Genomic DNA, 26,925 nt, shown 5'->3' on the forward strand with positions numbered 1-26,925 from the left:
CGGAAGGTATTCATACCCCTGGAATTTTTCCATATTTTATTGTGACAGCCTTATTTTAAAATGGATTAAATCGTTTTTCACTCCCCAATCTACAAAAAATACCCCATAATGACAAAGTAAAAACAGGTTTTTAGATTTAAAAAAAAAATGTATTAAAAATAAAAAACTGAAATATCACATTTACATAAGTATTCAGACACTTTACTCAGTACTTTGTTGAAGCACCTTTGGCAGCGATTACAGCCTAAAGTCTTCTTGGGTATGACGCTACAAGCTTGGCACATCTGTATTTGGGGAGTTTCTCCCATTCTTCTCTGCAGATCCTCTCAAGCTCTGTCAGGTTGGATGGGGAGCGTCGCTGCACAGCTATTTTCAGGTCTCTTCAGAGATGTTCGATCGGTTTCAAGTCCGGGCTCTGGCTGGGTCCCTCAAGGACATTCAGAGACTTGTCCCAAAGCCACTCCTGCATTGTCTTGGCTGTGTGCTTAGGGGCGTTGTCCTGTTGGAAGGTGATCATTCGCCCCAGTCTGAGGTCCTGAGTGCTCTGGAGCAGGTTTTCATCAAGGATCTCTCTGTACTTTGCTCCGTTCATCTTTCCCTGTATCCTTACTAGTCTACCAGTCCCTGCCGCTGAAAAACATCCCCACAGCATGATGCTGCCACCACCATGCTTCACTGTAGGGATGGTGCCAGGTTTCCTCCTGACGTGACGCTTGGCATTCAGGCCAAAGAGTTCAATCTTGGTTTCATCAGACCAGTGAATCTTGTTTCTCATGGCCTGTGAGTCTTTAGATGCCTTTTGGCAAACCCCAAGCAGGCTGTCATGTGCCTTTTACTGAGGAGTGGCTTCCGTCTGGCCACTCTACCATAAAGGCCTGATTGGTAGAGTGCTGCAGAGATGGTTGTTCTTCTGGAAGGTTCTCCCATCTCCACAGAGGAACAGAGATGGTTGTCCTTCTGGAAGGTTCTCCCATCTCCACAGAGGAACAGAGATGGTTGTCCTTCTGGAAGGTTCTTGGTCACCTCTCTGACTAAGGTCCTTCTCCCCGATTGCTCAGTTTGTCCGAGCGGCCAGCTCTAGGAAGAGTCTCATGGAATATTCAAAAAAGTGTTTCAAATAATGAGATGTATCCACCAATCCACAGAGAGGAATAGACGGGAGCTTGACCGCCCACCGTTCTGCTTTGTGGACAACGAATCCCAATGTTAGGGGCGGAGACACAAGTATCTCGTCATTATACACTACTTTTATCTCTCCTCTTCCTCACTGCTGCCCACATCTCTCTCCTCTTCCTCCCTGCGGCCCACATCTCTCTCCTCTTCCTCCCTGCGGCCCACATCTCTCTCCTCTTCCTCCCTGCGGCCCACATCTCTCTCCTCTTCCTCCCTGCGGCCCACATCTCTCTCCTCTTCCTCCCTGCGGCCCCCATCTCTATCCTTTTCTTCCCTGCGGCCCACATCTCTCTCCTCTTCCTCCCTGCGGCCCACATCTCTCTCCTCTTCCTCCCTGTGGCCCACATCTCTCTCCTCTTCCTCCCTGCGGCTCACATCTCTCTCCTCTTCCTCCCTGCGGCCCACATCTCTCTCCTCTTCCTCCCTGTGGCCCACATCTCTCTCCTCTTCCTCCCTGCGGCTCACATCTCTCTCCTCTTCCTCCCTGCGGCCCACATCTCTCTCCTCTTCCTCCCTGCGGCCCACATCTCTCTCCTCTTCCTCCCTGTGGCCCACATCTCTCTCTTTCTCTTACTGTTATATCTCCTCTTCCTCCCTGTGGCCCACATCTCTCTCCTCTTCCTCCCTGTGGCCCACATCTCTCTCCTCTTCCTCCCTGCGGCCCACATCTCTCTCTTTCTCTTACTGTTATATCTCCTCTTCCTCCCTGTGGCCCACATCTCTCTCCTCTTCCTCCCTGTGGCCCACATCTCTCTCTTTCTCTTACTGTTATATCTCCTCTTCCTCCCTGTGGCCCACATATCTCTCCTCTTCCTCCCTGTGGCCCACATCTCTCTCCTCTTCCTCCCTGTGGCCCAGATCTCTCTCCTCTTCCTCCCTGCGGCCCACATCTCTCTCCTCTTCCTCCCTGTGGCCCACATCTCTCTCTTTCTCTTTCTGTCATCTCTCATATCTCTCCTCTTCCTCCCTGTGGCCCACATCTCTCTCTTTCTCTTACTGTTATATCTCCTCTTCCTCCCTGCGGCCCACATCTCTCTCCTCTTCCTCCCTGCGGCCCACATCTCTCTCTTTCTCTTTCTGTCATCTCTCATATCTCTCCTCTTCCTCCCTGTGGCTCATACCAATTAAATGTAAAGGGTTTTATTAGCCTGGGAAACATATGTTTACATTGCCAAAGCCACTGAAATAGATTTAAAAAATCGAAGTAAAAATTCTCTCTCTTCCTTTTACTGTCATCTCTGATATCTCTGATACCTCTCCTCTGTCTCTCTGGACCTGTCTCACTGGACCTGTCTCTCCTCTGTCTCTCTGGACCTGTCTCACTGGACCTGTCTCTCCTCTGTCTCTCTGGACCTGTCTCTCCTCTGTCTCTCTGGACCTGTCTCTCTGGACCTGTCTCTCCTCTGTCTCTCTGGACCTGTCTCTCCTCTGTCTCTCTGGACCTGTTTCTCTGGACCTGTCTCTCCTCTGTCTCTCTGGACCTGTCTCTCCTCTGTCTCTCTGGACCTATCTCTCCTCTGTCTCTCTGGACCTGTCTCTCTGGACCTGTCTCTCTGGACCTATCTCTCTGGACCTGTCTCTCCTCTGTCTCTGTCTCTCTGGACCTGTCTCTCTGTCTCTCTGGACCTGTCTCTCTGGACCTGTCTCTCCTCTGTCTCTCTGGACCTGTCTCTCCGGACCTGTCTCTCCTCTGTCTCTCTGGACCTGTCTCTCTGGACCTATCTCTCTGGACCTATCTCTCTGGACCTGTCTCTCCTCTGTCTCTGTCTCTCTGGACCTGTCTCTCTGTCTCTCTGGACCTGTCTCTCTGGACCTGTCTCTCCTCTGTCTCTCTGGACCTGTCTCTCCGGACCTGTCTCTCCTCTGTCTCTCTGGACCTGTCTCTCTGGACCTATCTCTCTGGACCTGTCTCTCTGGACCTGTCTCTCTGTCTCTCTGGACCTGTCTCTCTGGACCTATCTCTCTGGACCTGTCTCTCTGGACCTGTCTCTCTGTCTCTCTGGACCTGTCTCTCTGGACCTGTCTCTCTGGACCTGTCTCTCTGTCTCTCTGGACCTGTCTCTCTGGACCTATCTCTCTGGACCTGTCTCTCTGGACCTGTCTCTCTGTCTCTCTGGACCTGTCTCTCTGGACCTATCTCTCTGGACCTATCTCTCTGGACCTGTCTCTCTGGACCTGTCTCTCTGTCTCTCTGGACCTGTCTCTCTGGACCTATCTCTCTGGACCTGTCTCTCTGGACCTGTCTCTCTGTCTCTCTGGACCTGTCTCTCTGGACCTGTCTCTCTGTCTCTCTGGACCTGTCTCTCTGGACCTGTCTCTCTGGACCTGTCTCTCTGGACCTGTCTCTCTGTCTCTCTGGACCTGTCTCTCTGGACCTATCTCTCTGGACCTATCTCTCTGGACCTGTCTCTCTGGACCTGTCTCTCTGGACCTGTCTCTACACTCTTAGAATAAAAGGTGCTATATAGACCCTAAAAGGGTTCTTTGGCTGTCCCCATAGGAGAACCTTTTGAAGAACACTTTTTGATTCCAGGTAGAACCCTTTTGGGTTCCATCTAGAACTTTTTCCCCATAGGGTTCTGCATGGAACAAAGAAAGGGTTCTCCAGCCAAAGGAACCTTATTGGAACCATTTTTTCTAGGAGTGTAGTCCGGCTGTGGGGTCCATTTTGTCTGAAACCACTAAAGAAACTATAGCTCTGGGCCCATGATTACAAAGCGTCTCAGAATAGAGTGCTGATTTAGGATCTGTGTTTTGTCTTTTAAATCATAATGAATAAGAGTGTGGACCTGGACCTAGATCAGTTCCTATACTCTGAGATGCTTTGTCCACTCTGACCCTCTCACTGTAAAGGATTCCCATCAGGCCTAGTGAGTTAGGAGCCTCTTTTCATTTGGGTCTGCTGTGTTCTGTTTCCTCTACAGGCTAGACAACAGGACATATTGCTACCGCAGCACAGCAGAGCACAGCACAGCATCCGCTCAGTAGCTGTTACAAACCTAGCACAGCAGATCCATGTCTGTTTGTGTTGGTTCCCATGCAGTGAGACATTGATTGGCCTGTCATAATAAAACCATGTGACTAATCTCTCATTTATGATGGGGATCAATGGAGAGGCAGCCCAGGGACCAGCCTCAATCCATGATACATGATCCAGCCCAGGGACCAGCCTCAATCCATGATACATTATCCAGCCCAGGGACCAGCCTCAATCCATGATACATGATACAGCCCAGGGACCAGCCTCAATCCATGATACATGATACAGCCCAGGGACCAGCCTCAATCCATGATACAATCCATGATACATGATACAGTAGGGGGAGACAGGGGGAGACAGGGGGAGACCTACAGTAGGGAGAGACAGGGGGAGACCTACAGTAGGGGGAGACAGGGGAGACCTACAGTAGGGGGAGACAGGGGGAGACCTACAGTAGGGGGAGACAGGGGAGACCTACAGTAGGGGGAGACAGGGGGAGACAGGGGGAGACCTACAGTAGGGGGAGACAGGGGGAGACCTACAGTAGGGGGAGACGGGGAGACCTACAGTAGGGGGAGACAGGGTGAGACAGGGGAGACCTACAGTAGGGGGAGACAGGGTGAGACAGGGGGAGACCTACAGTAGGGGAGACAGGGTGAGACAGGGGGAGACCTACAGTAGGGGGAGACAGGGTGAGACAGGGGGAGACCTACAGTAGGGGGAGACAGCAGAGACCTACAGTAGGGGGAGACAGGGTGAGACAGGGGGAGACCTACAGTAGGGGGAGACAGGGGAGACCTACAGTACTCAGTTATACAACTGAATGTCTTCAACTGAAGACAGGCTGCCTTAATCGACATCCATGTCTTCGGCACCCCGGGGAACAGTGGGTTAACTGCCTTATTCAGCGGCAGAACGACAGATTTTTACCTTGTCAGCTTGGGGATTCGATCCAGCAACCTTTCGGTTACTGGCCCAACGCTCTAACCACTTTATATTCCCAAAGCATGTTTAGGTATTTTTATTCTTCCTCATTGCAAGACTAGGTCAGCCTCCCAAAGGGGCTCTGTAATCCCTATATAGTACACTCTTTTGGACCAGAAGTAGTGGACTACATAGGAAATAGGGTGCCATTTGGGAGGCAGCTTAGGGTACTGGAGATGAGATGAGCAGGTATGTACTGTATATTATCAAATGAATGAATCAATATGATAAAACACATCTGCTATACAGCTGCCTTCCTGTTGGGGTATGGGGAAATGATATATACATTCTATCAATTATACATACATTATATGAATTATACATACATTATATATAAATAATATGAATTATAAATACATTATATATACATTATATGAATTATACATACATTATATATAAATAATATGAATTATAAATACATTATATATACATTATATGAATTATACATACATTATATATAAATAATATGAATTATAAATACATTATATATACATTATATGAATTATACATACATTATATATAAATAATATGAATTATACATACATTATATATAAATAATAGGAATTATACATACATTATATATACATTATATGAATTATACATACATTATATATAAATAATAGGAATTATACATACATTATATATAAATAATATGAATTATACATCCATGATACATACATTATATGAACGATACATACATGATACAGAGTGTGAGTGTCCAGTATCTGAGCAGATTTACATGTATCCTATACGAGGAGAGAGGTGAGGGGAACAAAGCTCTGTTATTATAATGACTTGTATTACATTCCTGCTACACCATAAAGACAGGATAGGGAATATGGAAGACTGGTACAATGATGGATGCAACACTTCAGTCTTTTTGTCACACAGACAGTGTCTCCGAGTCACTTGTATCTGTCTAGGGGTCACAGGGTAGAGAGATATCTGTCTAGGGGTCACAGGGTAGAGAGATATCTGTCTAGGGGTCACAGAGTAGAGAGATATCTGTTTAGGGGTCACAGAGTAGAGAGATATCTGTCTAGGGGTCACAGAGTAGAGAGATATCTGTCTAGGTGTCACAGGGTAGAGAGATATCTGTCTAGGGGTCACAGGGTAGAGAGATATCTGTTTAGGGGTCACAGAGTAGAGAGATATCTGTCTAGGGGTCACAGAGTAGAGAGATATCTGTCTAGGGGTCACAGGGTAGAGAGATATCTGTCTAGGGGTCACAGAGTAGAGAGATATCTGTCTAGGGGTCACAGGGTAGAGAGATATCTGTCTAGGTGTCACAGGGTAGAGAGATATCTGTCTAGGGGTCACAGGGTAGAGAGATATCTGTTTAGGGGTCACAGAGTAGAGAGATATCTGTCTAGGGGTCACAGGGTAGAGAGATATCTGTCTAGGGGTCACAGGGTAGAGAGATATATTTTTACCTGGCAGGCACACGCTAGGCAGATCCCTAGAGCAGATGTGTGTTAACCCAGTTAGCATATGGATGTGTGTGTGAGTGTGTTAACCCAGTTAGCATATGGATGTGTGTCTGAGTGTGTTAACCCAGTTAGCATATGGATGTGTGTGTGAGTGTGTTAACCCAGTTAGCATATGGATGTGTGTCTGAGTGTGTTAACCCAGTTAGCATGTGGATGTGTGTCTGAGTGTGTTAACCCAGTTAGCATATGGATGTGTGTGTGAGTGTGTTAACCCAGTTAGCATATGGATGTGTGTCTGAGTGTGTTAACCCAGTTAGCATATGGATGTGTGTCTGAGTGTGTTAACCCAGTTAGCATATGGATGTGTGTCTGAGTGTGTTAACCCAGTTAGCATGTGGATGTGTGTCTGAGTGTGTTAACCCAGTTAGCATATGGATGTGTGTGTGAGTGTGTTAACCCAGTTAGCATATGGATGTGTGTCTGAGTGTGTTAACCCAGTTAGCATATGGATGTGTGTCTGAGTGTGTTAACCCAGTTAGCATATGGATGTGTGTGTGAGTGTGTTAACCCAGTTAGCATATGGATGTGTGTCTGAGTGTGTTAACCCAGTTAGCATATGGATGTGTGTGTGAGTGTGTTAACCCAGTTAGCATATGGATGTGTGTCTGAGTGTGTTAACCCAGTTAGCATATGGATGTGTGTGTGAGTGTGTTAACCCAGTTAGCATGTGGATGTGTGTCTGAGTGTGTTAACCCAGTTAGCATATGGGTGTGTGTCTGAGTGTTAACCCAGTTAGCATATGGATGTGTGTGTGAGTGTGTTAACCCAGTTAGCATATGGGTGTGTGTCTGAGTGTTAACCCAGTTAGCATATGGATGTGTGTGTGAGTGTGTTAACCCAGTTAGCATATGGATGTGTGTGTGAGTGTGTTAACCCAGTTAGCATATGGGTGTGTGTGTGTGTCAGGCATGTTTCTGTGTATAGAACAGGGCCAGCGGAGGGAGAGGAGGAGAGGAGAAGAGCAAGGGAGAAGAAGTGAGGAGAGGAGAGGAGAGGAGAGGAGAGGAGAGGAGAGGAGAGGAGAGGAGAGGAGAGGAGAGGAGAGGAGGAGCGGATGAGGAGCGGGTAGAGACATGCTTGGGGGAGAGAGAGAGAGAGAGAGAGAGAGAGAGAGAGAGAGAGAGAGAGAGAGAGAGAGAGAGAGAGGTGTAAAGTGAGATGGAGTGAGAAGGGAAGAGGCGTGAAGAGTTGACTGAGTGGAGAGTTGACTGAGTGGAGAGTTGACTGAGTGGCAGCTCATATGGGCGGGGGAGAGAGGGGAAGGAGGGATGAGGGGGGAGGTTATGAAATGAGGTCAGTTAGAGAGGGATGAGAGGAGGGGGAGAGAGGGAGTCTCCACAGGGATTGGTCAGTGTCAGTTCAAGGAGCGAGTGAGTTACTGCCCTTGTGAGTGTGTATGTGAGTGTGTATGTCTGTGTGTAGTCTGTGCTTGTGTGTGTGTGTGTGTGTGTGTGTGTGTGTGTGTGTGTGTGTGTGTGTGTGTGTGTGTGTGTGTGTGTGTGTGTGTGTGTGTGTGTGTGTGTGTGTGTGTGTGTGTGTGTGTGTGTGTGTGTGTTGTATATTTCTGTGTGTGTGTGTGTGTGTGTGTGTGTGTGTGTGTGTGTGTGTGTGTGTGTGTGTGTGTGTGTGTGTGTGTGTGTGTGTGTGTGTGTCTATCAGTTACACATACATGTCAGTACATACACACAACAAGTAGGTCACATGTGGGACAGGCGTTGTGCCGTGAGATGTTGCTTCATTCGTTTTCTGAAACCAGGTTTTCTGTAAATCCTAACAGTGCTGAACCACGTTGAATTGATCTGATCATTGTGTGATTTATGAGGTTATCTGACTGTCACTGACAATGAAGCTGTAGGGCTGACAGCACCTCAAGGTGACAAGGTGGAGTGATTCATCAATTACTCATTCAATTCACTAATAAATTATTCAATTACTCATTCAATTCACTTATCAATGAATCAATTACTCATTCAATTCACTTATCAATGAATCAATTACTCATTCAATTCACTCATCAATTATTCAATTACTCATTCAATTAACTTATCAATGAATCAATTACTCATTCAATTCACTCATCAATTCATCAATTACTCATTCAATTCACTCATCAATTCATCAATTCCTCATTCAATTCACTCATCAATTCATCAATTACTCATTCAATTCACTCATCAATTCCTCATTCATTTCACCCATCAGTTCATCAATTACTCATCCAATTCACTCATCAATTCATTAATTACTCATTCAATTCATAAATTACTCATTCAATTCTAAACATCATAGAGTGTTGATATGAATCTGTCTCGGACCCGTGTTGGGGCTTCTGTCGGGAAGAGGATGTGCCCTAGAATTGCAATGATGGCTGTGTCTCAATCCAAAATGGCAGTTTCTCCTTTAGTATTAATGCTGACAAGGTAAAAATATGTCGTTCTGCCCCTGAACAAGGCAGTTAACCCACTGTTCCCCGGGCACCGATGATGTAGATGTTGATTAAGGAACCCCCCCCCCCCCCCCCTCACCTCTCTGATTCAGAGAGTTGGGTTAAATGAGGAAGACACATTTTAGTTGAATACATTCAGTTATACAACTGACTAGGTATCCCCCTTTCCCTTTCCCTAATAGCTATGTCTCAAACCAAAATGACGACTTTAACTTCCTGCCTTTAAATGCTGCCTCAAAGCTAGCATCCTTGTGGATTGAGATGGAGGCTGGGTCCCAAATGGCACCATATTCTCTACACAGTGCACTACTTTTCACCAGAGCCCTATGAGCTCTATGGGCTCTGGTCAAAAGTAGTGCACCCTAATTCCTATTGGCCCTGGTCAAAAGTAGTGCACTACATAGGGAATAGGGTGTCATTTTGCAAGAGCTCACAGCAAATGGGGAGGCAGGTAGCCTAGTGGTTAGAGTGTTGGACAAGTAACCGAAAGGTTGCAAGATTGAATCCCCGAGCTGACAAGATAACAATCTGTCGTTCTGCCCCTGAACAAGGCAGTTAACCCAGTGTTCCCCGGTAGACCGTCATTGTAAATAAGAATTTGTTCTTAACTGATTTGCCTCGTTAAATAAAGGAGAAAAAAATGTCTTTCTAGTCATGTAACGGATGATGTCACTAGAGTACAGTTCTATTCATCTTAGTCCATAGGGTGACTTAGAGCGGGATCCATCGGAGGAAGCCATACATCCATTTTTTGATTGAGTGTCACATTTTATTACCTCACAGTCCACGACGTTGGGTACATTCCCTGTTCTTGAGCTGTTGGATTACGATCATTTGATTGGCTCCTGTTGGCATTCTGTGTCTTTGTATTGGAGGAGCACCTGGAACAAGGAGGTGAAGTTAGCTATGGAGGAAACCGTGGCAACAATAACCAAAATTAGTTTCTATATATATAGAGAGAGAGAGAGAGAGAGGGAGAGAGCGAGAGAGCGAGAGAAAGAGAGAGAGAGAGAGGGAGAGAGCGAGAGAGCGAGAGAGCGAGGGAGAGGGAGAGGGAGAGAGAGAGAGAGCGAGGGAGAGGGAGAGGGAGAGGGAGAGAGAGAGAGAGAGAGAGAGAGGGAGAGAGCGAGAGAGCGAGAGAGCGAGGTAGAGGGAGAGGGAGAGAGAGAGAGAGAGACTGCATGCAGAATTCAGCAAAAACAACATAAAAACACCAAATAATGCATGCAGAGCAGAATTAGGCCGATACCCGCTAATTATCAAAATCCAGAAAAGAGATGTTAAATTCTACAACCACCTAAAAGGAAGCGATTCCCAAACCTTCCATAACAAAGCCATCACCTACAGAGATATGAACCTGGAGAAGAGTCCCCTAAGCAAGCTGGTCCTGGGGCTCTGTTCACAAACACAAACAGACAGCAGCACAATTAGACCCAACCAAATCATGAGAAAACAAAAAGATAATTACTTGACACTTTGGAAAGAATGAACAAAAAAACAGACCAAACTAGAATGCTATTTGTCCCTAAACAGAGAGTACACAGTGGCAGTATGCCTGACCACTGTGACTGACCCAAACTTAAGGAAAGCTTTGACTATGTACAGACTCAGTGAGTATAGCCTTGCTATTGAGAAAGGCCGCCGTAGGCAGACCTGGCTCTCAAGAGAAGACAGGCTATGTGCACACTGCCCACAAAATGAGGTGGAAACTGAGCTGCACTTCCTAACCTCCTGCCAAATGTATGATTTGTGACCTGGTGCCACAAGAAAAGGTCAACCAGTGAAGAACAAACACCATTGTAAATACAACCCATATTTATGTTTATTTATTTTCCCTTTTGTACTTTAACCATTTGTACATCGTTACAACACTGTTTATATACATAGTACATATGTAATGTCTTTATTATTTTGGAACTTCTATGAGTGTAATATTTACTGTTCATTTTTATTGTTTATTTCACTTGTGTATATTATCTACCTCACTTGCTTTGGTAATGTTAACATATGTTTCCCATTCCAATAAAGCCCTTAAATTGAATTGAGAGAGAGAGTAACGGTCGTCGTATATAGTGAACCAAGGCGCAGCGGGTTGAGTGCTCATTTTTACTTTTATTAGAACACTGAAACAAACAAAAGAAGAAAACGAAGGAACAGTAATGCAGGCTAACCACAGCAGTGCAACAACAACTTCCCACAAATCCCATGACAAAAACTCCCCTCTTAAATTAGACCTTCAATTAGAAGCAATGAAGAGTAGCTGCTTCCAATTGAAGGTCAACCCCATCAACTAAACATAGAAATAGAAAGACTAGACTAGAACATAGAAATATACTAACAGAACATTAACCAAAACCCGGAACACTCTAAACAAACACCCCTCTACATAAACACATATCCCAACAAACCCCGAACCACATAAAACAAACACCCCCTGCCACGTCCTGACCAACCTACAATAACAAATAACACCTTTACTGGTCAGAACATGACAGAGAGAGAGAGAGAGAGAGAGAGAGAGAGAGAGAGAGAGAGAGAGAGAGAGAGAGAGAGAGAGAGAGAGAGAGAGAGAGAGAGAGAGAGAGAGAGAGAGAGAGAGAGAGAGAGAGAAAAACATGTAAACATGGAATGTAGAAAAGTAATTTGGAGGTTTTGTAGACCGGAACAGACATTTTGCATAGCTAATTATTAGTAGGCGGTGTTCAGAATGGATTTTACGTCCCAAATGGCAGCCTATTTAATATATAGTGCACTGCTTTTGACCAGGGTCCATAGAGCTGTGTAAAGGGATTTGGGTGCCATTTAGGACAAAGCCCAAGTCATGTATCACTATAAGAAACAGATTCATTTTGACTGTTTGTCTTTAGGCGCTGTAAGGAACACTTAACTGCAGTTAAATATAGAACTGCCGTTGGATGACAACTGAGCCACTCACAATCACCAACAGGCTTTAAACCATCTCACTCTCATCTTAATCAGTAAAGTAATGAGTTGATGAATGACTGATTCAATTCATAGTTGATTTCAGCAAGGATTTACTCACTGCTGGAATAACTCCTCAGCCCTTCATCCCTTTATCCTCATCCCTCCATCCCTCTATCCTCTCCTCCATCCCTCTATCCTCTCCTCCTCATCCCTTCATCCCTCTATCCTCTCCTCCTCATCCCTCTATCCTCTCCTCCTCATCCCATCATCCCTCTATCCTCTCCTCCTCATCCCTCTATCCTGTCCTCCTCATCCCTCCATCCCTCTATCCTCTCCTCCTCATCCCTCTATCCTCTCCTCCTCATCCCTCTATCCTCCCCTCCTCATCCCTCTATCCTCTCCTCCTCATCCCATCATCCCTCTATCCTCTCCTCCTCATCCCTCTATCCTGTCCTCCTCATCCCTCCATCCCTCTATCCTCTCCTCCTCATCCCTCTATCCTGTCCTCCATCCCTCTATCCTCTCCTCCTCATTCCTTTATCCTGTCCTCCTCATCCCTTCATCCCTCTATCCTCTCCTCCTCATCCCTCTATCCTGTCCTCCATCCCTCTATCCTCTCCTCCTCATCCCTCTATCCTGTCCTCCATCCCTCTATCCTCTCCTCCTCATCCCTCCATCCCTCTATCCTCTCCTCCTCATCCCTCTATCCTCTCCTCCATCCCTCTTTCCTCTCCTCTCCTCCATCACAAAATAAGTGATATTTTCCGCCTTTCTGGTTTCTGAGGATAATGAAGTGATATTAATTGAATATAGTGACAGATCGGCTGTGAGTTTTAACCTTTAAAGAAACCACAGTCTGAGTCTCTCTGACTGTCATCCTCTGACATCCCCACCACACCACACCACCACACACACACACCACACACACACACACACCACACACACACACACACACACACACACACACACACACACACACACACACACACACACACACACCACACACACACACACACACACACACACACACCACACACACACACACACACACACACACACACACACACACACACACACACACACACACACACACACACACACACACACACCCTGGCTCGCTGCTCAGATGAATCCATCTGCTGTCTTATTCAATGGTTTGAATGTTATTAGAGAGAATGACTTCAGCGGAGATTAAGAGCCTCTGTTTGTGTGTGTGTGTGTGTGTGTGTGTTGTCTTAGTCTTTATTAGTACAGACACTAACCAGGTTTCCATCCAGGTTTTATGCGGGTAAAGTACATGTTAGATAAAAAACATCACGACAGGCCTGATGAAAACAGCAAATTTATCGGCAAACTTTCCAAATGTCAAAACAAAACAAAATACGCTAGACAAAGTGGGATGTTTTTGTGACAGTAATATTAATTATGCAAGAAATGGCAGTAGAAACTCCTTTATGGGTAAATATTGCTATAATAACCATGATATGGAAGTAAACCTGGAGGAACATGATGACATGGTGTCTGGTCGTCCCACTAAGACTCAGGAAACCATGCACTTTATTAGGCTACACATGAAATAAGTTCTGATCAACTTCACAGGGAGGTGGAAGTGCAGGGAGGAACTTGATGCTCCTTTCCAATAAATATAGAGGCTCATTCTGGTGACATGATGATCGATACTTGGCTGCAGTTTGACAAATAAAAATAATCTAGCTCTTTTGTCCATAATAATGTCATCATGTAGGCTGTACCTGTGGCGCAGCGGTCTAAGACACTGCATTTCAGTGCAAGAGGCGTGCACTACAGTCCCTGGTTTGAATCCAGGCCAGAATCCCATCTGTCCGTGATTGGGAGTCCCATAGGGCGGTGCACCATTGGCCCAGCATCGTCCGAGTTTGGCCGAGGGTAGGCTGTCATTGAAAATAAGAATTTGTTCTTAACTGACTTGCCCAGTTAAATAAAGGTTGAATAAAACAAACCCACCCTATATGTTAGTGACAGAACCATGAATAGAGTTGAAAATGCGATGGGAACCCATTTAGTTGAACCACATTAGTTATTATGATGTGCACTATGTCATCACACACAGACTCTTATCACAACGACTCAACTGGATGGAGGATGGGAGGATTCTATTTAGGAGGATTCTACAATATTGACGTGAAAATCTGTCGACAACTGGATGGAAATCTTGCGGCTCTGCTTTATCCCTCTTTTAACTCTGTCCTCAGATCAGTGTTAGGCTGGGTTTAGACATGGAGTACTGTGCAGAGAGATTAGGTATGGATGGTCTTAGAACAATGTTAATACATGATTAGTAGGGATCTTTTACAGTATTATTGGAGTATGACATGTACAGTACTTTGTTTCTGGTTGTAATCTAGCTGACTTGGGGTAGGGTAAATCTTTCTGTATGTCTCTCACACACACTCACTCTCTAGCTCATCTCTCTCTCTCTCTCTCTCTCTCTCTCTCTCTCTCTCTCTTCTTCCTTCTCTCTCTTCTTCTCTCTCTCTCTTCTTCCCTTTCTATCTGTCCTGCTCTCGCTCTCTTTTCTTCTCTCTCCTCCTCTCTCTCTCTTCTTCCCTCTCTCTCCTACTCTCTCTCTCTCTCTCTCTCTCTCCTTTTTTGTCTTTTCTACCTCTCCTCTTCCTCCTTTCTTCTATATCTTCTCTTCCCCCCTCTCTCTCTCTCTCTCTTCTTCCTTCTCTCTCTTCTTCTCTCTCTCTCTTCTTCCCTTTCTATCTGTCCTCCTCTCGCTCTCTTTTCTTCTCTCCTTCTCTCTCCTCCTCTCTCTCTCTTCTTCCCTCTCTCTCCTACTCTCTCTCTCCTCCTCTCTTCTTCCCTTTCTCTCTCTCTCTCTCTCTCTCTCTCTCTCTCTCTCTCTCTCTCTCTCTCTTGCGCTCTCACTCTCTCCAGTCCGATTACACACTAGTGCAGAGAATGGCCCTCACTCACATATTCATATGAACCCATTTCAGATCAAGGCTGCTCTTCTGCACTAAATGTCTCTCTGTCAGTCTGAATATTTGTTGAAATAAAAGCAATACTGTATGATTGTTGTGCTGTTACATTTGTCTGGATTAAATAGACAATGGAGTCGGACTGGTCTGACTTCTACAATCTGAATGTCAATAAGCGATCTGTCCCTAAACTAACTCCACTAAACAGATAAAGATTACGTAGCTGCACCAAACAGAATGTTCCCAACGACCTCGTTCCACCGCTTTATCCCACGTCTCAAGTCCCCCTGCTCACCCCTCTCCCCCTTCTCTCCCCCTTCTCTCCTCCTTCCAGGCTCCGACTACTCCCCCCCACCGCTGCCGCTGCCGGTGGTGGCGCCCAGTCTGAACGACACCAGCGCTGCAGATGGAGGAGGCGGCGTGGGTGGAAGTGGAGGTGGGCGCGGGCCCCTGGAAGCCGTGGTCGGAGGGGCGGTGGTGGGGCTAGCAGCAGAGCACATCCCCAGCGGCCCGGGGGCGGCCCTCACCTGGCAGGCGGCCATCGAGGCGGCGCGGCAGGCCAAGCAGATGGGTAACGCGGGCGCGCCCATCTCCACAGCCAGCTCCACACAGAGGAAGAGGCAGCACTACACCAACAAGCCCAAGAAACCCACCAACACGGCCCCAACCAGACCTCCCAGAGCCCTGCTCTGTCTCACCCTCAAGAACCCCATCCGTAGAGCATGCATCAGCATAGTGGAGTGGAAGTATCCTTTATTATATACAGTGATGGTGTGAACTGGTTTATTATATATAGTGATGGTGTGAACTGGTTTATTATATACAGTGATGGTGTGAACTGGTTTATTATATATAGTGATGGTGTGAACTGGTTTATTATATATAGTGATGGTGTGAACTGGTTTATTATATATAGTGATGGTGGGAACAGGTTTATTCTATATAGTGATGGTGTGAACTGGTTTATTATATATAGTGATGGTGTGAACTGGTTTATTATGTATTTTGATGGTGTGAGCTGGTTTATTATATATAGTGATGGTGTGAACTGGTTTATTATATATAGTGATGGTGTGAACTGGTTTATTATATATAGTGATGGTGTGAACTGGTTTATTATATATAGTGATGGTGTGAACTGGTTTATTATGTATTTTGATGGTGTGAGCTGGTTTATTATATATAGTGATGGTGTGAGCTGGTTTATTAAATATAGTGATGGTGTGAACTGGTTTATTATATATAGTGATGGTGTGAACTGGTTTATTATATACAGTGATGGTGTGAACTGGTTTATTATATATAGTGATGGTGTGAACTGGTTTATTATATATAGTGATGGTGTGAACTGGTTTATTATATATAGTGATGGTGTGAACTGGTTTATTATATATAGTGATGGTGTGAACTGGTTTATTGTATATAGTGATGGTGTGAACTGGTTTATTATATATAGTGATGGTGTGAACTGGTTTATTATATATAGTGATGGTGGGAACTGGTTTATTATATATAGTGATGGTGTGAACTGGTTTATTATATATAGTGATGGTGTGAACTGGTTTATTATATATAGTGATGGTGTGAACTGGTTTATTGTATATAGTGATGGTGGGAACTGGTTTATTATATATAGTGATGGTGTGAACTGGTTTATTATATATAGTGATGGTGTGAACTGGTTTATTATATACAGTGATGGTGTGAACTGGTTTATTATATATTGTGATGGTGTGAACTGGTTTATTATATATAGTTGTCATGTCTTTGGCTATGCCGGATTAAGTGATATGACATGCTATTCTATAAAATCCTTTTTCTGTAATTAATATTACCTGATTAAGCTAATCATGTAAATGTAATTAACTAGAAAGTCGGGGCACCACGGAAGAACGTTTATAGAGCCGTTATCTTCCGAATAAACTCTTAAAATACTTAGTAATCTTTTACATCGATAGCCGTCATCTTAATCATCTTATTTTCAGTCACATAATGAAAGTTGTAAATTCTTGGTTATCTTCACGAACCCTGGCTAACAAGTTGAATCAGCAATACAAAATTGGGTTTCATTATTTATTTACTAAATACCTAAACTAATCACTTAGAATTACATATACACAGAAGACAAATGATGTCATACAGAAAACGTCCTTGGAGGACGGAGCTGACATTTGTTACACAAAGGAAGGGGGATGGGCTTAAATGAAAGAGCGGGAAGACTTAGGAACAAAGAAACAGCAGCTATGCTATCGTAAATACATTATCTTATGCATTCTAAATTACCGCCCATTTGGAAAAGGAAAATGCAATAGATATTTACTCTGAGCTGCGCTTCGGTATATTGGTCGTAGATGCTGGCCGGGTTGGCCAACAGATCTTCCTGTCCTCGGAAGAATGTCAATGGTGGTAAAGTGGATACGTGGTGGTATCTTCGTCTGTGGTTGTTAGACTGGATCCGTCGTCCGTCCTTTCCTAGCCCACGTCTACAGCGGCCACTGCTAACTCAACGGCTAGGAAGTATCACTTCTGTAGTGAATAAGCTCAAAGTTCATACCATTCGCCACCAAAGCTCACGCCGAGGTTGGCTTAGTTCTGTACTTGACATATGTGTCCTTCTAACGTAGAGGCTGCAGACCTCACGTACTGGAACATGTGGTTATCTTTTCGTCAAAGGCTTATATAGTGGAGAGGGGGGAAGGATGTGTTTCATCGTTTATAACCCCTCCTCTTCACAGGGGTGGGCCACTGATCAAGCAGGGCACTTTCCTTATGAAAACCCAATTGTCTCATTTGGAAGCTAAAATTACATTTAATCTCCTAACAAACAATTTCAATATCAAACATTTCAATTGCATAACAATTCCATGTGACTCTGATAACTAGAGGGTGTATACTTTCCCAGGTACAGTTTATGTCGTCCTGTCATCAGTCATAATGTCTCAGATGACCACCGAACTGACATCCATACTCATTACGTTCCAAAGCATATTTCCAACTGGTTTTATTACCAAAATATGGTTCCTTTTCCCCATTTGTTTGATGTTCCCAGACTCTCTATATTTAACACAGGCTATTCAACAGTCCTTCAGTAGGGTCAGAAAGAGAGGGGAAGGGAGAAAGGTATTTATGGGGGGGGTCATAAAACTTACCCACAGGCCAACGTCATGACATAGTGATGGTGTGAACTGGTTTATTATATATAGTGATGGTGGGAACTGGTTTATTATATATAGTGATGGTGTGAACTGGTTTATTATATATAGTGATGGTGTGAACTGGTTTATTATATATAGTGATGGTGGGAACTGGTTTATTATATATAGTGATGGTGTGAACTGGTTTATTATATACAGTGATGGTGTGAACTGGTTTATTATATATAGTGATGGTGGGAACTGGTTTATTATATATAGTGATGGTGTGAACTGGTTTATTATATACAGTGATGGTGTGAACTGGTTTATTATATATAGTGATGGTGGGAACTGGTTTGATTGACTACTCTACACCCCATACTCTATGCCAGCCAAACTCAACAGGCGGTCCGTAAATAGGATACATTTTTATTTTTTATATTTTAGGAACTCAGTCGGGCCTCCACCCCTGTCAAAATGTGTAGAATTGTGAACAGCGTGAACAGCGCTAACAGTGCGAACAGTTTGGGGTTGAAAGGTGGGGGTTTGTTACTAAATGACAATATCCATCCGGACCTTTGGCAACAAGGAAATGAGTGTTTCTGGACCTTCTCAGAAAGTGATAGAAAACCCTGTTCCATGCTGTATCATCACAGCTTTGCATCAAAATACCTGTATGCTTTACCCACACACTGAGAGGTGGCCAGATAAGGTGGAGTTGGCTAGATATGTTGGAGTTGGCTAGATATGGTGGAGTTGGCTAGATACGGTGGAGTTGGCTAGATACGGTGGAGTTGGCTAGATACGGTGGAGTTGGCCAGATACGGTGGAGTTGGCTAGATACGGTGGAGTTGGCTAGATATGGTGGAGTTGGCTAGATACGGTGGAGTTGGCTAGATACGGTGGAGTTGGCTAGATACGGTGGAGTTGGCTAGATACGGTGGAGTTGGCTAGATATGGTGGAGTTGGCTAGATACGGTGGAGTTGGCTAGATACGGTGGAGTTGGCCAGATACGGTGGAGTTGGCTAGATACGGTGGAGTTGGCTAGATATGGTGGAGTTGGCTAGATATGGTGGAGTTGGCTAGATATGGTGGAGTTGGCTAGATACGGTGGAGTTGGCTAGATACGGTGGAGTTGGCCAGATACGGTTGAGTTGGCCAGATATGGGGGAGTTGGCTAGATACGGTGGAGTTGGCTAGATACGGTGGAGTTGGCCAGATACGGTGGAATTGGCTAGATACGGTGGAGTTGTGTATCAGGGATCACATACTAAAATGTACTGTATGCACTCATTATTTTGCTTTGGAGTTGCTTGGCTATATTAAATCAAATATAAAAGCATCTGCTAACAGTGATGTTATGATACACTATTTAAAACCTCTTTGGGCTAGACATGCCGCCAGCGGCCCACCTCGACAACATCCTGTGAAATTGCAGAGCGCAAAATTCAAAATACAAAAATCGTAATATTAAACATTCATGAAAATACAAGTGTCATACATAATTTAAAAGCTTCACTTCTTGTTAATCCAGCCACTTTGTCAGATTTCAAAAAGGCTTTACGGCGAAAGCATACCATGCGATTATCTGAGGACAGCGCCCAGGATACAAAAGCATTAAAAACATTTTCCAAACCAGCAGAGGCCTCACAAAAGTCAGAAATAGCGATAAAATAAATCACTTACCTTTGAAGATCTTCCTCTGTTTGTAATTCCAAAGGTCCCAGCTACACAACAAATGGTCGTTTTGTTCGATAAAGTCCTTCTTTATATCCCAAAAAAGTCAGTTTATTCGGTGCGCTTGATTCAGTAATCCACCTGTTCCTCTCGTTTAAAATGCATACAAAGGAATCCCAAATGTTACCAATGAACTTCGTCAAAACAAGTCAAACAACGTTTCTAATCAATCCTCAGGTACCCTAATATGTAAATATGTAAACAATCAAATTTAAGACGGAGAATAGTGTGTTCAATACCGGAGATAAATAACGAAGTGCGCGCCCTCATCTACGCGCGCCACAAGACTACAGTCAAAATGAGAGCCACCTTGAAAAACTACAAATTCTAGCTCATTTTTCAAAAAACAAGCCTGAAACCCTTTCTAAAGACTGTTGACATCTAGTGGAAGCCATAGGAACTGCAATCTGGGAGGATTTTCCCATAGACAAGCATTTCAATGGGTGGTCACCTAAAAAAAAACATTTTTCCGGATGGATTCTCCTCGGGTTTTTGCCTGCCATATCAGTTCGCTTATACTCCCAGACACTATTTTAACAGTTTTCAGAGTGTTGTCTATCCAATACTACCAATTATATGCATATCCTAGCTTCTGGGCCTGAGTAACAGGCAGTTTACTTTGGGCATGACAGTCATCCGAACTTCCGAATACCGCCTCCTATCCCTAAGAAGTTGGCAGTTCTAAAACAGTTGTCATTAGTGAATTATAACGTAATCATGTTAACATATGATCTGGATACCTGTACTGTAAGTTGAGCTATTTTAATGAGAGGCATTGATTGGTAAACATTATGTGTGTGTGAGGTTCTGTGATGTTATCTGTCGTCTAAGGGTTAAGCCAAGGGTAACTGGACAGACTCTGATCTATGTGTGTGTGTGTGTGTGTGTGTGTGTGTGTGTGTGTGTGTGTGTGTGTGTGTGTGTGTGTGTGTGTGTGTGTGTGTGTGTGTGTGTGTGTGTGTGTGTGTGTGTGTGTGTGTGTGTGTTTGTGTGTCGCTATCATCGTGCCTAGCATGCATGAGCTCTGAAACATTACTAATATTAAAAAGAGAATAAAATACATAAATCTTAGGAGGGAGAGGTGGAGAGGAGGAGAGAAGGGTGGGAGAGGGGGAATGGAGGTAGGAGGGGGAGAGGAGGTGGGTGGAGGAGAGGAGGAGGGGAGGGGAGAAGAGTAGGAGAGGAGGGGGGAAGGAGGAGGAGGGAGAGAAGAGGGAGGAGGGGAAGGGAGGGGGGGTGGAGGGGGGGGTTGGGGGTGGAAGCAGAAAGGGAGGGATTGGGAGGATCTCGAGGATGAGTCACAGAGCAACCAGAATCCCAAATTAACTTTCCGCTTTTCCTTCTCGTTCCCTCTCCCTGCATCTTTCCTTCCCTCCTTCCCTGTGCCTCTCCCTGTATCTTTCCTTCCCTGTGCCTCTCCCTGTATCCTTCCTTCCTCCCTGTCCCTCTCCCTGTATCCTTCCTTCCTCCCTGTCCCTCTCCTTGTATCCCTCCTTCCTCCCTGTCCCTCTCCCTGTATCCTTCCTTCCTTCCTCCCTGTCCCTCTCCCTGTATCCTTCCTTCCTTCCTCCCTGTCCCTCTCCCTGTATCCTTCCTTCCTTCCTCCCTGTCCCTCTCCCTGTATCCTTCCTTCCTCCCTGTCCCTCTCCCTGTATCCTTGCGTCCTCCCTGTCCCTCGCCCTGTATCCTTCCTTCCTCCCTGTCCCTCTCCCTGTATCCTTCCTTCCTTCCTCCCTGTCCCTCTCCCTGTATCCTTCCTTCCTCCCTGTCCCTCTCCCTGTATCCTTGCGCCCCTGTCCCTCGCCCTGCCCCTCCCCCGTCCCTCGCCCTGTATCCTTCCTTCCTCCCTGTCCCTCTCCCTGTATCCTTTCCCTTCCCTCCCTGTCCCCTCTCCCTGTATCTTTCCTTCCCTCCTTCCCTCTCCCTGTATCCTTCCTTCCCTCCTTCCCTCTCCCTGTATCTTTCCTTCCCTCCTTCCCTGTGCCTCTCTTTCTCATGAGACTGAGGGACAACGTGCGATATCCCCACTCTTTAACTCTCCCTCTCTCTGCCTCCCTCCATCCCTCACCGTCTCTCTCCTTCTCTCTCTGTCTCTCGCTCCCGCTCTCTCCCATGAGATCACAGAAGAGATGGAGAACGAGAGAAGGAGAGAGCGAGAGAGGAAGGAAGTGAGGGGGCAGGAGTAGAGACATATTTAGAAGGAGAGGAAGCATGGGAATGAAAGACTAATAAAGAGGTCTGAGTAAATGCTAAATGCATCTGTTCCTTTTGGTCTAAACGGGTCTAAAGCAGCTAGTGGGAGGAGACTGACCAGATACTGTCCTGCTCCAAATTCTGCTCACACGAGAGGTGGGACATGATCTGTACTTGTAAAACCACTTGACACGCGCAGGTCAGTGGTGGTCGGTGACATTTAAGATGAGCATGGTCTTGTTTTTCCTTCAGCATATTGGATGACTGTCATTCATATTCCATTCACCCAGCTCAATGTAACATTGATAGGTTTAAGCTACTACATGATACTCAGATTTTCCATTGTACCCATCATGAGGTTGGTGTAGGTGGAGGTACACAGGTCGAGAGAAAATGTTTGAGTAATCAAGGTGACAGACAGTGACACATTCAATCCCGCCTTGCACACACTTGCTTGCATCTAGCTGATCTAGGGTGTAATGATTAGTCCAACATTTGCAAACAAGAGTTTCTATTGGACAAATCCAGGTATATTTATCCCCGCTTCATTCCATTTGCTTCCGATTAAGAAACATTTTTCAACGGAGTCGGCGGAGTGAATACACGCCTAATCACACCCAACCACACTTTCATAGCAGCCACATACAAACAGCATGATCATTGTGCTTGTTGTAGAATTCCTTCTCGCATCTACGCGTTCTCCTCCTCTCACCTTTTTGCTTCGCTTGTGGACTTCAGTACCAAACACATCAGCTGTCTGTAACCAGGCGAACAAAAACTTTCAGGCCAAACCTTCATACCATAACCGCTAACCGCTACACACAGCCTACATAGTTGTTACCATATTAGCTAACGTCATAGCTAGTCAACATAGCTACTAGAACTAATGCGTTAGTAAACCCGCTACAATCATTCAGTACAGTGTACAGTCAGCAAGCAGTTTATCAGTTATCAACTAATAAAACCAAAAACCTTGTGTTGGATAGCCATAGCCAGTTAACTGACATACTCTAACTTCCCTCTCTGTTTGAGCCAGGTGTTTCAGTAGGCTAGACTAGCTAGCTGCGTTCGATAGCTAAGTGAAAGTGAAAAACAAAATACAATGAAATATCGCTATCACTCTCTCTCTCTCTCGTTCTTTCTCCCGCTCTCTTGCTTCTCCTTCATTTTTAAATAAAATAATTTGTTCAAAGCTGTTCAACTATTGTCTTTCTCTCTCTTTGAGTCAACTACTCACCACATTTGATGCACTGCAGTGCTAGCTAGCTGTAGCTCATGCTTTCATAGATTCATTCTCTGATCCTTTGATTGGGTAGACAACATGTCAGTTCATGCTGCAAGAGCTCTGATAGGTTGGAGGACGTCTTCAGTAAGTTGTCATAAATACTGTGTAAGTCTATGGAAAGGGGTGAGAACCATGAGCCTCCTTGGTTTTGTATTGAAGTTAAAGGTTCCCAGAGGAGGACGGAAGCTAGCTGTCCTCCGGCTACAACATGGTGCTACCCTACAGGGTGTTGCTGAGGCTACTGGAGACCTTCATTGTAAAACAGTGTGTTTTCATAAATTATTTGGTGACATGTTTAGTATAGTTTTATCTAAAAAGGATAGCTTTTTTTAATGTTTCACTATTTAAATGTTTATGAAATTCACTGAGGAGGATGGTCCTCCTCTTCCTCCTCTGAGGAGCCTCCACTGGTGCAGGCAGGCAGGCAGGCAGGCAGGCAGGCACACACACAGACAGACAGACAGACAGACAGACAGACAGACAGACAGACAGACAGACAGACAGACAGACAGACAGACAGACAGACAGACAGACAGACAGACAGACAGACAGACAGACAGACAGACAGACAGACAGACAGCGTCTCCAGAGAAAACAGACCCACATCTCATCTCCTGTTACTGTTCCTGTTACCATGCCAACAGCTCCTCTCATCAGGCTGTGTGTGTGTGTGTGTGTGTGTGTGAGTTCAGCCAGGTCTTCCAAAACCCTCCATTCCACCCCACCCCGGGCAGGCCTAATACACACACACACACACACACACACACACACACACACACACACACACACACACACACACACACACACACACACACACACACACACACACACACATAGATTCACAGAATTCAATCACACTAGAACCCTGGACCTGACACACCGTTTTACCAAGATGTTGATTATAGCTTCTCCTTCTCTCCAGGCTGATTACAGAGGGATGTAAGTCACCTGGGCTGATCTCACTGTGTAGCTCCCTTGAACTGCAGGGAGACACCAGAACAGGGCTGAATGGAAGCAGCAGTTATCACTAGGTAATGACTGCTATTAGTAGTGATTGAATGTCAAGGTCACTAACATGGTAACTGATCCTGTCATGTTCAGGAACAGTTTATAGTGTCTTGGTGACTTTAACAGGAACATACAGTTGGTTCAACACGTGTTCAGGAACATACAGTTGGTTCAACACGTGTTCAGGAACATACAGTTGGTTCAACACGTGTTCAGGAACATACAGTTGGTTCAACATGTGTTCAGGAACATACAGTTGGTTCAACACGTGTTCAGGAACATACAGTTGGTTCAACACGTGTTCAGGAACATACAGTTGGTTCAACACGTGTTCAGGAACATACAGTTGGTTCAACATGTGTTCAGGAACAGTTTCTAGTGTCTTGGTGACTTTAACAGGAACATGCAGTTGGTTCAACGCGTGTTCAGGAACATACAGTTGGTTCAACACGTGTTCAGGAACATGCAGTTGGTTCAACACGTGTTCAGGAACATACAGTTGGTTCAACACGTGTTCAGGAACATACAGTTGGTTCAACACGTGTTCAGGAACATACAGTTGGTTCAACATGTGTTCAGGAACAGTTTCTAGTGTCTTGGTGACTTTAACAGGAACATACAGTTGGTTCAACACGTGTTCAGGAACATACAGTTGGTTCAACACGTGTTCAGGAACATACAGTTGGTTCAACACGTGTTCAGGAACATACAGTTGGTTCAACATGTGTTCAGGAACATACAGTTGGTTCAACATGTGTTCAGGAACATACAGTTGGTTCAACATGTGTTCAGGAACATACAGTTGGTTCAACATGTGTTCAGGAACATGCAGTTGGTTCAACATGTGTTCAGGAACATACAGTTGGTTCAACATGTGTTCAGGAACATACAGTTGGTTCAACATGTGTTCAGGAACATACAGTTGGTTCAACATGTGTTCAGGAACATACAGTTGGTTCAACATGTGTTCAGGAACATGCAGTTGGTTCAACGCGTGTTCAGGAACATACAGTTGGTTCAACACGTGTTCAGGAACATACAGTTGGTTCAACACGTGTTCAGGAACATACAGTTGGTTCAACACGTGTTCAGGAACATACAGTTGGTTCAACACGTGTTCAGGAACATACAGTTGGTTCAACATGTGTTCAGGAACAGTTTCTAGTGTCTTGGTGACTTTAACAGGAACATGCAGTTGGTTCAACACGTGTTCAGGAACATACAGTTGGTTCAACACGTGTTCAGGAACATACAGTTGGTTCAACACGTGTTCAGGAACATACAGTTGGTTCAACATGTGTTCAGGAACATACAGTTGGTTCAACATGTGTTCAGGAACATACAGTTGGTTCAACATGTGTTCAGGAACATACAGTTGGTTCAACATGTGTTCAGGAACATGCAGTTGGTTCAACATGTGTTCAGGAACATACAGTTGGTTCAACATGTGTTCAGGAACATACAGTTGGTTCAACATGTGTTCAGGAACATACAGTTGGTTCAACATGTGTTCAGGAACATGCAGTTGGTTCAACACGTGTTCAGGAACATACAGTTGGTTCAACACGTGTTCAGGAACATACAGTTGGTTCAACACGTGTTCAGGAACAGTTTCTAGTGTCTTGGTGACTTTAACAGGAACATACAGTTGGTTCAACACGTGTTCAGGAACAGTTTCTAGTGTCTTGGTGACTTTAACAGGAACATACAGTTGGTTCAACGCGTGTTCAGGAACATACAGTTGGTTCAACATGTGTTCAGGAACATACAGTTGGTTCAACACGTGTTCAGGAACATACAGTTGGTTCAACACGTGTTCAGGAACAGTTTCTAGTGTCTTGGTGACTTTAACAGGAACATGCAGTTGGTTCAACACGTGTTCAGGAACAGTTTCATAGTGTCTTGGTGACTTTAACAGGAACATGCAGTTGGTTCAACACGTGTTCAGGAACATGCAGTTGGTTCAACACGTGTTCAGGAACATACAGTTGGTTCAACACGTGTTCAGGAACATACAGTTGGTTCAACACGTGTTCAGGAACAGTTTCTAGTGTCTTGGTGACTTTAACAGGAACATGCAGTTGGTTCAACACGTGTTCAGGGACATACAGTTGGTTCAACACGTGTTCTATCTGAAACCTTTAGTATTCTGTACTGTAGATAGAGACAGGTAGAACTTTAATTCCTCGTTGTGAGAATATCCACCAGGGTGTGTGTGTGTGTGTGTGTGTGTGTGTGTGTGTGTGTGTGTGTGTGTGTGTGTGTGTGTGTGTGTGTGTGTGTGTGTGTGTGTGTGTGTGTGTGTGTGTGTGTGTGTGTGTGTTTTGCATGTCCATGTTTGACATGAGAACATCTAGTAGTCCTAAATAGCTATAGTTCATCTCTCTCTGTCTGTAGACTCTTTAGACAGCAGCTCTGTCAACTAGATGTATGATCTATGTTCCTGCTGCTGACACCGTTCTGTCATGGAAGGATGCTAAACAACATTAAAACAATGTTACTGTTCTCAGTAGTCCTCCCCTCACTTTTCCTTTCTCTCTCTGCCTCTCTCTCGCTCACTCTGTCTCTGTCTCTCTGTCTCTCTCTGTCTCTCTCTCTGTCTCTGT

General features: G+C 44.9%; 1 protein-coding gene across 2 annotated transcripts in view; it reads left to right on the forward strand.

Moving 5' to 3' along the window:
- Nucleotides 1–26,925, forward strand: part of cacna1c (calcium voltage-gated channel subunit alpha1 C) — a 587,915-nt gene that overhangs the window by 165,802 nt on the left and 395,188 nt on the right. For both annotated transcript variants that reach the window (XM_082977959.1, XM_082977960.1), the window contains exon 2: nucleotides 15,296–15,707. In XM_082977959.1, coding sequence (XP_082834085.1) covers nucleotides 15,296–15,707 — 412 coding nt within the window. The remainder of the gene's footprint in view (nucleotides 1–15,295; nucleotides 15,708–26,925) is intronic.

The sequence above is a fragment of the Salmo salar genome, chromosome 07, assembly GCF_965601325.2.
Source record: "Salmo salar chromosome 07, fSalSal1, whole genome shotgun sequence".
Classification (NCBI taxonomy): domain Eukaryota; kingdom Metazoa; phylum Chordata; class Actinopteri; order Salmoniformes; family Salmonidae; genus Salmo; species Salmo salar.